At 43.9% G+C, this 17,652-nt stretch overlaps 1 protein-coding gene and 1 pseudogene across 1 annotated transcript; both read left to right on the forward strand.

Moving 5' to 3' along the window:
• Positions 1-1,003: 1,003 nt before the first annotated feature.
• LOC147883547 (uncharacterized) lies at positions 1,004-3,396 on the forward strand. The gene has a single exon (XM_087400068.1). It carries the CDS (start codon positions 1,011-1,013, stop codon positions 3,390-3,392), a length of 2,382 nt encoding a protein of 793 aa, XP_087256194.1. The 5' UTR covers positions 1,004-1,010; the 3' UTR covers positions 3,393-3,396.
• A 1,681-nt stretch (positions 3,397-5,077) lies between these two features.
• On the forward strand, positions 5,078-5,996 carry LOC147883548 (uncharacterized; annotated as a pseudogene).
• The last annotated feature ends 11,656 nt before the right edge of the window (positions 5,997-17,652 follow it).

A 17,652-nucleotide genomic window follows, 5' to 3' on the forward strand; every position in this document is an offset into this window, starting at 1 on the left:
TGTGGCAGAGTACGCGAGTGAGTTCTCTTTCCTTGGAAACAAAACAAGGACATGAAGATGCCAAAAGGTTATACATTACAATAGCTATAGCACGAAGGACCCCAAGAACCATTACAGGGAGTTATGCCTTCTTTACTCGATGTAGGAACATGCACAGTACAACAAGAACCCCATATGGCATGACAAGTACCAATCCAATGTAAGCACAATTGAATGAAATAATGAGACTTAAAAAGATAATAAAGCACTGAGGCTACCTCCTCAGAGCTTTATTCTATGCTATTGCCACTTGTCCACTGCTCTTACACATGGATACTTAGTCTCGACACAACAATTACATGGCATTGGTATCCCTTTAAGTCATCTTGATTCCCAATCCAACCAGGTGTTGCTAGGACAATATGCAGAGCATAGGGGCTATCAATGGATTCATTAGCATTCGACCCAATACGTATAAAGACACATGGCTTGGTCTACACAACACTATCTAGAATCCATGACCCAAACAATCTATTCTTATTAGAAAAATTTGAGCTAAAACACATAAAGATGGACCGAGGCATCATCAATGAAATGGAGCGTCTATGGACAGAATCGGCATGGACAATGGACCAAGTGGGTCTATGATCTATCGCACAAAATCGACCAAGAAGAATACTATAGTCTTCAAGGATGGCATTCGATGTTTGTTGACAATATTCTAAACGGAAAGTCACAGAAAAATATTTACAAGCCACCACTAGCAAAAAATCCTCCACAAACTCAGACTTACGTATTGGGGGACTTCAAGAGCATAACAAGAAGAAGGCATGAAACAATTAGAAGAGCTCATGAGCATGTAACAACTCGTTATTATTCCCTCGGAGGGTAGGCTAGAACATACATCAACAAAGACATTCATCTTGTTATTCCCGGTTGTGTTCAGCTCTCTAACTGTTCAGCTCTCAGTGGCGGTGGCCAACGCTAGAGCTAGCAGAGATTTCAGGGACCTCGATGCCTTCTGAAAAAGCATGGGCGACGACCGGCAGCGCTTACAGGAGGGCTGGGACAAGTGCAAGCACACCGTTGCCTTTGATCCTTCGGAGATTCTGACTGCGGACCATGTCCGTCGTTGTCGAATCATTAGTGCTGTGCTCGCCAGTGGGGGCACCCTCTCTGAAGAAAGGGTTAGGATTTTGATGGACAGAGTTTTTAATTTTCCTCCACAGACGTTACAGTATATCTTTGAGGCTCACAACAGAGAAGAATGGATGCAACGGATCATAGAGAGCTTGTTCGCCATTGACGATGCTAAAGCCGACGCTCCCGCCCAGGGTCTTTCTCCAACCGAGCTGGATCTTCTCGAAAAGGCCTTCGACAGACAATATGAGGACCCAGACGGCTTCGTTGTCTCCTATGTTCAGCAGTATATCGATCGGTGTTTCATAAACTGGGCTCAAGATACCAAGACGTGGTATGCCCCGTGCGCTCCAATAGTCCAGTCTAGCGGCTGGGGAAAGTCTAGGTTAATGAAAGAGGTTGCACGTGCTGCTAGCGGAATGGTGGTATTCTATTTCTCGTTGCTTCAACCCACATCTACAGGGTACCCTCCCTCGCATCCACAATTGAGACAGCGCTTTGTGACGATGACCAAATTTGAGCAGGCTTTCGCCATCTTCCGGGCCTGCTTTGATTGGTTGGCCAACGAAGAAACGTTTCCAGATAGAGGCGAGTTGTTTCACAGACAGCAGACCAAGGACTATGGTGGCATACTAGACAGACTTTTAGAGCGACCAGAGTGCTCTTCGGACGAGATGAAGCTTGCATGTTTTGCTGTTTGGAACAAATTCGAAAAGTCCCTCAAAAAATCTGGTGTTCAGTTTTTGTTCGTGATAGACGAAGCCAGGGAGCTTCTTACTCAAGCCCATGGTACAGGAGAGAGAAGCTTTATTGTTTTTAGAAGAGCCTGCGCAGAGCTGCCTCTCAAGGTTAATGCGGCTCAACGCATGGGATCGTTTGTGTTGTTTATTGATACAACTGCAAGGGTGAGCAATTTTACCCCTGTGAATAGGGAGGACCCAAGTGCTAAAGTGAGGATCGGTCTCAAGCAACTTTTTGGGCCGTTATCAAGAATGCCCACGTTTAATATACTTGCTACATCACAACCCACCACTCTGAACGAGGCTGCAGAACCAGAACGTTTTCTCGTTCGTGGCAGGCCATTGTGGGCTGCTTTTCTGGAAGGTCACAATACACAAGAATTGGTAAATCTGGCAAAAGTCAAGCTTCTTGGAGGGCTAGAAGTAAAGTCAGTGCAGGGGCAAGAAAAGCTGAAGTCTCGAGATATGTCATTAGTGTTTCTTGGCCGTCGAATAGGTGTAGATGTTTGCCCACGGTCAATGGTTGCTCAAGAGCTGGTTGCATCACATATGCGCATCTGTCTGCATACATCAGCAGCTAGAGATTATGTGCTTACCCATGCGCTACCTGAACCTGTTTTAGCTGAAGCAGCAGCACAGGTTCTGCACAGTGAAGTCTTGGTTACTAAACAACTTCGACATTTAAACTCTCTACTCCTGAACGGCATTGCAAGTGCAGGAGAAAGAGGAGAGCTAGCAGCACGGTTTTTACTACTTGATGCCATGGACAGTTTACAGAACCGGAATGATTTCTCTACTCCTCAAGGGCTGGAAGAGTTTCTTCAAGCTTTCTTGAGGAACTGGAATGGGTTCACAAAGTCAGGCCATCTGAAAAAAGCACGTGTGTTTTTCAATGCATTTTATCGCTTTTATGGTGGATACCCTTCAATTGACGTTCTCAAGACTTTTATAAGGAATTGTGGGGCCATGATATGCAATAAAGGGCAGGAGGCATATGATCTCATCATACCTTTTGTGTTGCCTAATCATAAGGGAGAATATGACATTGGTGATGACAACTGCATAGGTTGCATAGCAATCCAAGTCAGAAACAGGAAAAATGTGGTTAATCCGCAAGACACCCTAAATCACATGCACAATTATCAGAGGAGACTCTTTCTTCAGGGGAAGGCTGCGCCTAATGTTTTGATTTTGTTGCATGTGGGGCAGACGATTCCTGAGAGCAGCATAGAAGCATCCATGGAAGATTCTCCAAAAGAAAAAGAAAGATCCAAGAAAGAAATGAAGACACAGTTGGTAAAAGAGACAGTTGATGTCGTCACGTTTACAGTGGAGAGTTTGGATGAAGTCCAGTGCCTAGATGAATATATGGAAGTGCTCCAATTAGTGCTTCGAGAATCACCGGAGCCCATGAGCATTTTGGAGGCAGAGAATGTTGAGGTGCAAGAGTTGACTGCACTACAAAGGATAATGCACGATGTGTATCCAGAGGAGGCAGCAGGTGCTCTGGGAAAAAGAAAGGGTAGAAAGTGAAAGGTAGAGTAGGAAACCATTATGAGACTAACATCCCTATGTGTATGAGAATTGGGAGGAAAGATGCTTTAAAAGCAAGGTCACTACCTTTTCTGTTTCCAATTTTGTTAGCTCGTTTAATTTTCTTCTCTTACGTTTCTCTCTTTTAATTTTATTGTAGAATTTTGGACTTCAGAACTGCAAACTTTGAATTTATGTATACATATTCCGACATTAAAAGTCAAGACATGTAATATACGGGGACTTATTGTCATGCCCTACTCAGAATACGATGTGGCATGCTACTTATGTTGCGTGAAAGCGTACTAAGAGAACTCAATCACATAGGAGACATGAGATCTTTGGTTGCATTGTACATAGTGTACTGCTTATAACTGATGGCACACATCATTAACTGAATACAAAATATTTGCCGTGAGTCTCGTACCTCAATTTCTATGAGTCTTTTGTTTCATTTTCTCATGCGTCTTATGCTTTTAAATTAATAATGTGGTGTACGTAGTTAATTAATTAAAGGTGTAGTTAAGTAAAGTGTGTAGATTTTAGGTTCCTCTTGGTAGGGAATTCATGGGGTGCGGTTGCCCATGTACTTCCTCGTACCGCCCGTGGTGCGGTGGATTGAAATTACTCGCTGCCCACCACTCCCTCTTTTCTTATAATTTTGTTGGTTAGGACCCCATGGAGGAGCGGGTGTTGCGGTGTGGCCCGATCGTAAAAAAATCTTAATTTGTATGATTGGACTTATTCTAGTCTTACAAAGGTATATATTATTTTTTTAAGAAATGGGATGGAATGTTAAATTTGAGCAAAGATTTATATTTGAATAATTCACGCTAATGTGCAAGCTTAATACGGTTCGCATGGTCCCTCGAGTTTACCTTTAATTCTGTAAGTTGAAGGTTGACTAGTACATTTCAGGTTGGAAGCCGTCCAAGGCCAGGACAATATACTTCTGTAAGGTTTTGGACCTCATCAATTAGAGTCAGGCGTTAAGGTCTATGTTAAGAGAGTTACTTGATTTTGTTTTGAGAATGGGAAGTTTCATGAGACTGTCTAGTACTTTTGGTATTAGTGTATAACTGTCTACAGGATTTCTGGTTATGCAAGGAAGGAGACCTGAATTCTAATTAAAGTTGAATTGAGTTGTAGTTCACTTTTCTTGAAAGCACCTATAAAGGCTAAAACTAAAGGTCTTGAGTTCTATATGGTTGTTAAATTGAGTGAGTGTATCCACATCTCCATCTTTGCAAGTTTTTTTAAAGAATAATTGGGTGCATGCTTAAGTTCAATATACTATTAACTTAAATTGCAACCATGGTGAAGGTCTGGTAGTATTTTAGCATTGAGGTTTTGCTAGTTGTAATCTTAGTAGACTCTAAAAGTTTAGTTGAAGCATATTTTCTTACAATTCGATTGTTAAGGAACCCTTCTTACAGTGATTGGGTCTCTTCTTGATTAAACGAGTTTATTTAGAACTATTGCAGTTTGCTCTCGAGATGAGAACATCTCATTTGTTAAGAGGGAGTGAATGTTATACACCAACTATTTCAGAGTTCAACTGTAGTTAATTTTGGAATTACTTAGAGACTTATTTCTATTTATTGGTATTTTTTGTATGTGGAAGCTGATGAATCCATTAATGAAACCAGCTCCTTCCAGCCCTCCGCCAACATTACCAGAGGTCGATGCCCTTCCTCGTCTTGCCACTACAAATGCAGCTCCCTCTGCTACCCCCAAGAGTACCCCAATTGCCTTGCCCCTTGCAGCCACACCATGCCTACTCCTGTGGAGCTGCAAGCTTAACCAGCCACCCCCCTACCATCTTTTGCTTGATAGAAATCATCTCCGACAAGCAAGACCTACCCTTCGTAGACAAAGTGCTCATCCCTGAGGGGCAAATCGCAGCTCTCTGTAACACGCTCTTGCCAGGATCGGCAACCCTTGATAAACAAGGGAAGCTTGCCAAGCTTGACTTCAATGGACTCAGTTACTCAAAGAAGAGGGCTTGCTACCTCGAAGGGTCTTGGAAAGCATGAATGTAGATGCCCTTAAGCCTGGCCTGTACGTTGCATGTGCACCTCAAAAGAATCGAATTTGCTTGTTTTACTGGCCTGGGAACAAACAGATGGTCGGGCACGAAGCCAGCAGGAAGGATGTGGCTTGCAACTTTGTGAGATATCTGATGGAGCTTTGCAGCTGTGTGTGTGCATGCGTGCAGGGTGCAAACATAAGCCCCTCACATCTCAGTCCAGCAGCTCAAGCATCCCTGGCCGAAAGCAGAGAACCCAGAGGCTGCAAATCTCTCTCCGCAAGGAATCAGAAGATGACCTCAAGCTTCTGCCAGGATTCAATATCCCTATGCTCCTCCATGAACTCATGCCCTCCCAAATAGCTGCCAGTGCTGCCAGTGATCATGAGCACCACCAACTGGTGGGCTTTATGCTCTCCCAAGGCCACCACAGAACTGCCCTGCTTGTCTGCATGCACATTCCAGCTAAGGTGGTCACCAACACCAAAGCAGAAGCAGTCTATGATTCCATTGATGCTCAACCTGTCTTGAATTTGTTGTTCGCCTCTCATTTTGTGGAGTGCACTGCCTTGTGAGATGATGATTTTGTCAATCTCTTGTGGGTCATGTGCAAAGAAGATCTGGAGAGAGAGTACAATGAAGCCAAAGAGGCTTGGAAGCAACGTCTGGATGCCAGAAAATCCAAGCAAAATGATTTAAATAGTATGATTCAGATGTATTCAAGTGTGTGCTGCCACATTATTTGTTAGAAAAACGTCCCTTGGAAGAAAATGTGCTTCGTAATGCATTGGATGGTCCGAATATTACCTGCAAAGGAGCTGATGATGGAAATGTTCAGGAGCTGAAAGCAAATGGTCGTTGTTCTGCGGTCAAGGTGGATAGTGATAATGGTGCAGGTAGTGTGCTTCACAACGCATTAGATAGTCCAAATATATCTGGTAAAGGAGCTGGTGATGTACATGAACAATAGCTGAAAGCAAATGACCACTGTTCAAAGGGTCCAAACATTGCTGTTAAAGAAGCTGTTGATGGAAATGATCAGGAGTTGAAAGTAAATGATCCGTGTTGCAATGTCAACAAGGTGGATTGTGACTGTGGTGCCTGTTTATTACTAGAACTCTCGAAGTTGGAGGAGGAGCTTTGTAGCATCTGGTCAGGTGAACCTGGTATGCAGCATGGTAGATTGTTGTTTAGTGGTGCTAACCTGCAGAGTCTCAGCCCTGATGGAAGAAACAAGTGATGGCAGCCAGCTATTTAGTGAAAAAGCTTGGTGCTAAACTTACATTGAGTGAGAAGTTCGTCACAACTCTTCTAACCTCGGATGTGAAGACATGGTCTAAAGCTAACTTTGAAAAGGACATCAAAGATGAAGGCTTTCCTTGATAATAGAGCACCTCATGAACCCCCCCTCAGATCCATCATCTGCATCTATGCACAATAAGATCATGTCAGCAGCCTGGGCCTTGTACAGCACTGTATGTGATGGACTGTTGGATGTGATAAGAACCATGGTAAAGCAAGACATACACACACTCATTGGTAGCAAGATGGAGATATCGCTCAGGGACGAGGCTACAGCTGTCAAGAATGAAATGGAAAAGGATTTTTCCAGCTTGCTACAAGCAATGAAGCAGCAGGTGTCAATCTCGACGCAGTCTCAGGAGGACAGGTTGAGCGCGAGATTGAAAGGCTTCTCGAATAAAGGTTTCTCCGATTTTTCTACATGGATCCCATGGGATAGTTCATCATCTACCAAGATGACTCTAAACTATGACATTGAAGAGATTCAAAAAGAAATGGTCACATGGACAGCTGTTGAGTTGATAGCAGATAAGAGAGACTTGGACCAACTAATGAATGGCCAAACATCAAGTCATGCAATGGTTCCTTCCTTCAGCAAGCCATTGGAGTTAGCGGTTCTTGACCCAAGCCAGGAGGTTCTCAGCAAGGTAGTGCTACTCAAGGGAGGACAAGCGTTGCAGTTTGTGGTAGCTAAAGATAATTCAGACTTGCACATTTATCTGTGCCCAAGGCTTGGAGTTTCTCTAGTTGGGAGAAATCCTATGAGGCAATATAAGAAGAGTTTTGATTTGGTGGTGTATGGTGAGGCCTCAAGGTTCATGTGTTAGAAAATACCCAACAGAGGGTACACGCAGCGGGTACACGCAGCGGAAGACTTATAGTAATGCCCAGGAGCTCACACAGTGTGGTGTGAGTGTGGAATCACAAACTTCTTTACTTATGTGCATTCAATAGATGTGCAGACTCATCAATAGACAATGAACCAGCCAGATAGACAAACCACATTCCAGGCGATGAAGCAGTTCCTCCTGCAGGTGATTATGTCCCATAAATCGAAGACGATTATGTTCTTATTCCTGAGCGTATTCCTGAGCGTATTCTGGACCATCGACAGCGAGAGACTCGACATCGACTTATCACAGAATTCCTTGTTCTTTGGCTAAAGACAGAGCATCATGTAGTTCCTTATGCTGCCCATCCAGGCATCAACAAGACTTATAGGTTACTCAGTGCAACATACTACTGGCCTCAGATGAAAAGCGACGTCATCAAAATGGTTACATCTTGCTTATCTTGTCAACAAATGAAAGCAAGCCGACGACTTCCAACAGGACTTCTTCAGCCTCTTCCAGTTCCAACTGAAAGGTGGGAAAGTATTTCCATGGATTTCATTACAACACTACCACGATCCTCCCGAGGTAATACTCAGATTATGGTAATTGTTGATCGATTGTCCAAAATGGCACACTTTGTTGCTTGCAAAAGCAGTGCACGGACATCGCCAAACTCTTCATACAACACATCTTCTGACACCATGGATTGCCCAAGAATATCATATCCGACAGAGATCCTAAGTTTACCAGTCATTTTTGGATTTCACTGTTCGAATCTTTGGGTACAACTCTACTGTTCAGTTCAGCCTACCACCCAGAATCAGATGGCCAGATTGAAAGAGTCAACCAAGTTCTGGAAGAAATGCTTCGACATTATATTCAGTCATGCCTAGCAGCTTGGGAAGAGTATCTACCACTCCTTGAGTTTGCTTATAATAAGTCTTTCCATAGTGTCATCAGCATGACTCCATTTCAAGCAGCTTATGAACACACTCCGATTGTACCAACGAATTTTGTACTTCAACATCGAGTGGCCCTAGCTGATCAACTGGTTCAAGAAATGCAAGACATTCTACTCCAAGTCAGGGATCATATGCGAAAAGCGCAAGAGCGGTATCAACGGTCTGCCAACAAACATAGACGTCACCTGGAATTTAACACTGGTGACATGGTACTATTATTTGTAGCCCCACATCGCTATAAGACGGTTAAGTCTTTGTTTCCTAAGTTGCGACCAAGATACTATTGACCTTTCCGGATCGTCAAGAACAATTCACCTTTAAGTTACAAATTGGAATTACCACCATCATGGGGTAAAATCCATCCGACATTTCATATTTCTTGGCTAAAGACGTAAGGCACTCCTCCTCCTGGATATCCTCCACTTTCGACAGCAGCTCCTTATCCCTTCTCAGATCCGTGGACTCTACAACGTACTCCTGTCCTCTCACGAGCAGTAACACCCCTTTCGGCATCACCAGTGTTACCTCAGATAGGACCTCCTTTACCAGATTTCCACGGGTGGTTCCATCCTGCCTCACCTGCCCCCTCCAACATGAGCAACCTCAGGGAGCAGCCCGAATCTTCTTCCAAGAATGGTACAAACTAGAGCGCAGGTTTGCGCTTTTCTCACAGGGATCTCTGATATGTCGCAACGCTTGCGTGAAGCCTCTCTAGAGAAAAGACTCAAGTCCAAAAAAGACCCTTGAAGTCAACGTATAAGGCGAAACACTACTGCAACTTCAAATTTCCCAGCTTCAGGACAGCATCTTCGAATTGGTCCAAAAAGTTCAATAACTTCAAGATTCTCGCAGTACCACACATACAGAGGATGACGTGACGCAACCAGACGACTATGCGGATTCATTCCCACCAGAGGTAGAAAACACTGAACTACGTGTCCTCTACCGTTTACTTCAAGCTTTCAAAACTAAAAGACTTGACATCAAACTTTCGGAAGCCTACACTGGTCAACGCAATCACCGAACAGTTGACCAATGGCTCGCAAAAATGCGCATGTATTTTGATACTGTTAACCTCACTGAAGGCAAACAGATCGCCTTGGCAGCCTCCCTCCTTAAGAATACAGCTTTCCTATGGTGGCAAAGACGCTTAAAGGATGGCAAAAGTGTGTTAACATGGGAACGTTTTGAACACGTGCTCTGTAAGCAGTTCATTCCTGCCAATGCGAACTTCCAAGCACGATCAAAACTCCGACAGTTGGAGTAGGTCTATCAGTTTTTCGAAATCGCAGCTCCTATGTCCAAATTATTGAAAAGCTGAGAGTGCTCTCAACGGGAGGGTGGAGGCACACGGAGGGGAAGGGGGGGGCGTGGGAATGAGAGGGGAGGGGGGTGAGAGTGCTCTCAACGGAAGCAAGAACGAAAGAAGGAGAGAGAGAGACAGAGAGCCACACAAGTTTGGTGGGTGCAAAACCACCCTAATCTTCTTTTTCATTCATTTATATATGTGTTTGAGTATTGTACATAACCAGGGTTAAGGCACAGTAACCTTTAACCCCCACAACCTCCCACTTAAAGGACAATGTGTCTTTAACGGAGAACAACCAGTGAGCATACTATCCAATGCCCATCAATACACGACAATACTCAAACCGCTGACTAGGTAGACTCTTCGTCAGCATATCTGCAGGGTTATCATCTGTATGAACCTTGACAAGCTCTATGCGCTTGTCCTCAAGTACCTCCCTGATGAAATGGTACCTGACCTCAATGTGTTTGGTCTTTGCATGAAAGACCGGATTCCGTCCTAGCTGAATAGCACTCATGGAATCACTATGCAATGTCGGTACACCTGTATGAATCCCCAAATCTCCCACTAGCCGATCAAGCCATATAGCCTCCTGTAGACAAAGCAATGCACTTCTGTGCGCGAGACATCCACGACACTGCACCACCTGCAAAGGTGAACACATAACCAGAAGTGGATCTCCTACTATCCACATGCCCTGCATAGTCTGAATCTGTGTACCCAAGTACACGCATGTCTGCTTTACCAAAGCAAATGCACATCTCCTTGGTACCCTTCATGTACCTCATGATGCACTTAACTGCCTCCCAATGCCTCTTTCCTGGATTAGCCATATATCGGCTAACAACTCCCACTGCAAATGCAATGTCTGGTCTAGTAGCTATCATAGCATACATAAGACTCCCAACTGCTGATGCATAAGGAACCTTGGCCATCATGGCCCTCTCCTCATCTGATTTGGGACTATCTGTATGACTCAGTTTCACATATGGAGGCAATGGGGTACTCACTGCCTTCCCCCCCTCCATATTGAAACGCTGCAATACTTTTGTAACATACTCTTTTTGTGAAAGCCAAAGGAGTTTTCTACTCCGATCACGTGTGATGCGCATACCAAGATGTTGAGATATCAAGCTCTACGCCCGATACATCTCCTGGATGACTATCATTTATGTCACCGCCTATGTTAGTTGTACTCGTGGTGTAGTTAGACTACCACGTATGTTTTTGGTTTGGGTTCACATATGAACCACGTATTCTAGGGTTTGACATATAGGGTATTTCCCTCTTCTATTGTATTGTTGTTGTGTGCAAAAGTGAAGAAAGGCTTCACCCTCCAACCTTGTGTCCTCTCTCTTTTGTGTGTTGTGAAGAAAGCTGAACTTGAGTCTCCTATCTCTCTCCCTTATTCTTTACATGGTATCAGAGCCTTGTTCGTGGTAAGGAGCTCAAGAAAGCAAGCCAAGTTTGTGGTGTCCTGGTAAGAGGACCAGTGTTGCTTTCCTATTTCGAGTTTGGGAGCAAATCTCTGCAGGTAGCACAGCCAGAAGTGCAGGAGTGCACTGTTTCAGATTGAGAGGCCCTTCGCGGTGTGGCGAGAGCGCAGTATATGCTGCGGGTGACTTTATTTTTTTGATTTGAGGCCGTTTCGGGGCCCGTTTTGAAGGCGCAAGTTCTTCGCAGGCACTCAGAAAAAGGCCCTGTTTTTCGCTGTGCAACCACTGCGCGGCTAGTCGGTGGAAAGGTGCCACAGAAATTGCATCGTATGCCTGTGTGCAGAGATATTGGGAGTTGCAGATTCATGCCTGTTGCCTGTTGATGCAAAATCGTCACTAGGAAGTGACTGTGTGGTGAAATAACACTTTCGTCAGTGTTGCAGATCTGCCCCTGTGAGGCTTTTTGCAGAAGTTTTGCTATTTGCCCTTGTGAGGCATTTGCTGTCTTTACAGGTTGCTGTTGCAATTCGTGATTTGTAAAATGTCTGAGAATCCGTCTACCATTGTCAGTGAGAAGCTTGACAAGAACAACTTCCAAGCATGGAAGTTCAGGATGACAAACTTCCTTATGGGAAAGGGAGTTTGGAAGTACATCAGTGGTGAAACTGCAGAACCAGTTTTGGGTGCTGCTCCCACTTCTGCTGAATTGAAGGCCTTTAAAGAATGGCATGAAAAAGCCAGAAAATGCCTGTATTGGCTGTCTGTTAGCATTTCAGATTCTATGATTGTGCATATACAGGATGTAGAGACGCCTAAGGAGGCATGGGATACATTGGTGAAGCTGTATAGCACAAATACCAAAGCACGAAAGATGCAGCTAAAGCAGGAGTTGCACAATGTGCAAAGGAAAAATCTGAATATAAATGAGTATTCCTTGAAAGTGAAAGGCCTTGCAGATTCTCTTGCCTCCATTGGAGCACCTGTTAATGATGAGGACTTAGTGTCTGTGACCTTGAATGGTCTTGGAAAAGATTATGCACAGTTTCGGACATCCATTGGAGTCCGTGAAACATTTCCTGATTTTCAGGAACTTATTGCTCTCTTGCTGAGTGAAGAGCAAAGGAATGGTGGTTCAGCCACCTCAACTTCTCAAGAGACTGCTTTCTACTCGAATACAGGTAGAGGCAGGGGTAGAGGAAGAGGCCGTTTTGGTGGCCGTGCAGGAAATCAGAACCAACAGCAACAACAGGAAAACCAGTCCTATGGAGGAGGACGTGGTAGGTCTAGAGGCAGGGGGAGCCAAAGAGGCCGTGGTTCATGGCAAAGGAACCAGCAAGTAAATAGCAGCACAGAATGCTATTATTGTGGAAAGCCTGGACACAAGGAGAATACATGCTATAAAAAGCAGAATGACATCAAAAGTGGGAAGTTACAGCAAAGCAACTATGCATCATCAAGTGGGCATGGTGACGACAGAAATGAGCACCTTTTTGTGATGCAGCATATGGTTAACTCCATGTCAGGAGATGCTGCAGCTTGCAATGATGTTTGGTATGTTGATTCAGGTGCCTCTAACCACATGACCAGTCATGGTGAGTGGTTTCATGATGTTAGAAATTTGGATAAGCCAGGTTATGTTGAAACAGGTGATGATACTGCGCACCCAATTACGCAGGTTGGTAAAGTGCCATTGGCTATGCAGGATGGCAAAATGAAGTACTTGGCAGATGTACTTCATGTTCCAAAAATCACTAAGAACCTGGTTTCAGTAGGCCAGATGGTTGAGCAAGGTCTGCAGGTTAGATTTAATCCTGATGGATGCTTTGTTGAGGACTTGAAAAATAAGTGCCGCTTGGTTGCGAAAGGCAACAAAAATGGCAGAATGTTCACATTGGATGTTGATATGCCTGAGGTGAAAGCTGCTATGTTTGCGCATGGGAGAGGTGTCATTGCAGATATTGAGATATGGCACAAGCGCATTGGGCACGTGAATATACAAAGGCTGAAATCTATGCAAACGAAAAACATTGTTGCAGGTTTGCCTAAATTCAGAGTTGAGGGAATGCAAAAGGTATGTGAAGCATGCCAAATGGGTAAGCAGGTCAGACATGCATTTCCCAAAAATGCTAAGGTGAGCAGAAGACCTTTGGAAGTGATCCATTCAGATGTTTGGACAACCAAAGCTACTTCTATTGGTGGATGCCATTATTATGTGACGTTTATTGATGACTACACTAGGAAGGTGTGGATTTATTTTATGAAGCACAAAAGTGAAGTGTTCAGCCATTTCAAGGCTTTTAAGGCCATGGTTGAAAAAGAGAAAGGTGTGCATATTAAAGTGCTAAGATCTGATGGAGGGGGAGAGTACTTTTCAGAAGAATTTTGTGAATATCTGAAAGAACAGGGAATTCAAAGGAAGTACTCATGCAGGTCTACCCCTCAGCAGAATGGGGTTGCAGAAAGGAAGAACAGGCATATTGCAGAAGTAGGACGGGCGATCCTAAATGAGAAAAACATGCCTGATTATTTTTGGGCTGAAGCAGTAGCAACTGCTGTTTATATTATGAACAGAACCCCCACTGCAGCTGTCCATGGCATGACGCCTGAAGAAATGTATACAGGCCAAAAACCAGATATTTCTCACTTGAAGGTATTTGGTTGCATAGCTTATGTTCATGTTCCTGATGAGAAGAGAACAAAGCTGGATCCAAAGGCAGAAAAATGCATCTTTATTGGATATGCTCAGCACCAGAAAGGGTATCGCTGTTATAACCCTTTCACCCGCAAAATGCAAGTGAGCAGAGATGTTGTTTTTGATGAAATGAGCAGCTGGTATGCACCAACTATTATGGTAGGAGATGCAGATGCAGGAAATGGGAATGCTGCAATAAATGCAGAGCAGCAATCTCAAGCCTTGAGTGGACCCAGAGAGTCCTCTACTAGTGGATCTAATGCATGGACAGGGAGATTGAGATCTAGTGAATCGTCACATGGCAGCCCTGATAGTGTTGTGCAGGTATCACATAAGGGAAAAGAAAAAGTAGACCATGCTCCAGTGTTTGATGTGTCTGCTGGTAGCTCTCATGTTGATGGAGAGTCAAGCGGCTCTGAAATGAGGATTTTCAGAGTTATAGATCTCTGTGTATTCGATTTCGTCTCTCTGTTATGCATTTTTCATTCTAAGGTTTTGAAACCTTAGATTTATGCCACATGGCAGTGGATAAGTATTGACTCCCATTTTTCACTCATCGGTTGGGATTTTGGAGTTCTGGCAAAAGAGAGATATTTGTGGATTTTCTTGCTGAGTCCGATTATGCAATGGCGCCCATGTTTTGAGGCATCTTAGGTTCTATTTTCAGTAGCGGTCATTACCGTGGGACTATGATTTCTTGAGCATACCTTATGTAGATCACTCTGGTTGCAGTAGTTTGAGCAGTGTGCGCTCATTCGTGGTATGCATTGGGTTGTAGTGGATGACTTATAGGCCATTTGGATGCATTGCAGTCCTTATTGGATGCGCTGATAGGCCCAAATTGCCTTGTGGGATGCTATTTTTATGGATGCTTTGCACATGGATGCTATTTTATGCTGAGGGATAGCTTTGACACATTGCAGGTGATGCATTGATAGTGCTATGCTCTCTTGGATGAGATATTATTAATGCATATGCCAGTGGACGGTGTTTATGCTTGAGTCATTTGGCACTTATTGGCATTTTGGATTGCCATTGCAGTTGGCATTTTCTTTTGGGCCAGATTTGCTCATATGGATGCATAGTATATGCACATGAGTTAGATGCTTTGAGCTTTGAGTTTGGTGATATTTCAATCTATTGTGGCATACACATTTGGGTGCACCTGGTATTTGGTGTGATTCTCTCTTTCATGTAGCAGTTGTTATTCATTGTGACAACATTAGCAGCATCATGCTTGCTAATAACCCAGTTTATCATGCTAGAACAAAGCACATTGAGGTGCATTATCACTTTGTGAGAGAGAAGGTTCTAGCTGGTGAGATTGATCTTGTCTATGTCAGCACTGAGGAGCAGGTGGCTGATATTTTTATGAAGGCATTGGGTACCGAGAAGCTTCGCAGATTTAGGAGCTTGCTTGGTGTACGTGAGATGGATTTGAGCTTTAGGGGGAGTGTTGAGATATCAAGCTCTACCCCCGATACATCTCCTGGATGACTATCATTTATGTCACCGCCTATGTTAGTTGTACTCGTGGTGTAGTTAGACTACCACGTATGTTTTTGGTTTGGGTTCACATATGAACCACGTATTCTAGGGTTTGACATATAGGGTATTTCCCTCTTCTATTGTATTGTTGTTGTGTGCAAAAGTGAAGAAAGGCTTCACCCTCCAACCTTGTGTCCTCTCTCTTTTGTGTGTTGTGAAGAAAGCTGAACTTGAGTCTCCTATCTCTCTCCCTTATTCTTTACACAAGAATATGACCTGCAAATCCCAAATCCTTCATATCAAAGGCCTCATGCAACTTGGCCTTTAATGCATCTAGCTCATAAGTATTCTTGCTAGCCAATAGCATATCATCCACATATAGTGTAAAGATTATCAGGCTATTATCCTTAGCCCTTTTAGTGTAGAGGCAGTGATCAATTTCACTGCTTCTAAAACCCTGGGACCGGATGAAAGCATCAAACTTCTGATACCATTCTCTAGGTGCTTGCTTAAGACCATAGAGACTCTTCTTTAGCTTGCAAACTAAATGCTCTTTGCCCTTTTCTTCAAAGCCTTCCGGCTGCACCATGTAAATTTCCTCATGCGAATCCCCATGCAAGAAAGCTGTCTTGACATCCATCTGCATAAGCTCCATATCCTCTGATGCCACTAGTCCAAGCATGCATCTAAGTGTGGTCATCTTCACAACTGGAGAGAATATCTCATCAAAGTCCACACCCTTCTCTTGCTTGAACCCTTTAGCAACCAAACGGGCCTTGTACCTAGGCACATCATCACCTCTGACCTTCATTTTGTAGACCCATTTACATGGCAATGCTTTCTTTCCATGTGGTAAAGAAACCAAGTCCCAAGTCTTATTCTTCATAAGTGAAATCATCTCTGATTGCATAGCATACTCCCACTTGCGTTGATCCTCACGCATCATAGCCTCTTTGTAGCAAGAAGGCTCCCCGCAATCAGTAAACATCACATAGTCTACCCCTGGAACAAACCTATCAGGTGGTCTAGACACTCTAGATGATCTTCTCAAGGGCATTTCAGCTTGCTGTCCCATTTGCATATCAGCCATATTTGGCTCATCATTTCCACCAATAGATGATCCATCATCTACCCTTGATTGTATACCTGTGGGAGTACTTGGTTGTACCATTTCTTGCACATTTGGTGCATGGACAGCTTGCTGTCTATCAACATATGCAGGTGGATTCACATCCTGGAAAGTGATTCTCCTCATTTCCACATCCCTCATGGGTGCCTTATGCATCTTCTTCTCATTGAAGACCATATCATGGCTGCGTATGATCTTCTTTGCTTCTGGATCCCAGAGACGATAGCCTATCTCTCCACTTTTACCATAACCTAGAAAGATGCATTTCCTAGACTTAGGATCTAGCTTCTTTCGAAGCTCTTTTGGCACATGTGCATATGCCTCACACCCAAATATACGCAAATGAGAGTAAGAGGGCTTCTTGCCACTCCATGCCTCTTTAGGAATACCACCATCCAAACTCTTACTAGGTGATCTATTGATCACATGCACTGCAGTCTTCATTGCCTCAGCCCAAAAACCACCAGAAAGACTTGCATTGGAAAGCATGCATTGCAACCTTTCTTGAATGGTACGGTTCATCTTTTCCTGCAACTGGATTTTGCTCTGGAGTACGAGGGGATGTGAGCTCCCTCTTAATCCCACGTGTATTCCCACGTGTATCACAGAAATGCTGAAAGTCATGAGAGAGATACTCTCCACCATTGTCAGTCCGTAGGCATTTAAGCGTTCTACCTGACTGATTCTCAACCAAGGCCAGCCATTTCTGAAATACCTGGAACACATCACTCTTCCGAGCTATAGCATAAGCCCACACTTTCCTAGTTGCATCATCAATGAATGTCACATAGTATTCAGCCCCGCCTAATGACCGTGTAGGCATGGGACCACATACGTCTGAATGCACCAAATCAAGCATTTCAAACTCTTTGTTTCCCCTTCTTTTATGGGTTGATTTAGTCTGCTTCCCATAGAGACAATGCTCACAAAATTCGAAATCAGAGAAACTCAAATGCGGTACATAACCCAAGCGGCATAAGAGTTTCATTCCATTGTGGCTCATGTGCCCCAACCTACAATGCCACAAAGAAGTGCTTGGCTGCTCGGTTATTGCAACAACATGATCAAATACCCCTGATA

Source organism: Dipteris shenzhenensis, chromosome 28 (genome assembly GCF_047967505.1).
Source record: "Dipteris shenzhenensis isolate YYH24624 ecotype China chromosome 28, Dip_SZ_1.0, whole genome shotgun sequence".
Taxonomy (NCBI): Eukaryota; Viridiplantae; Streptophyta; class Polypodiopsida; order Gleicheniales; family Dipteridaceae; genus Dipteris; species Dipteris shenzhenensis.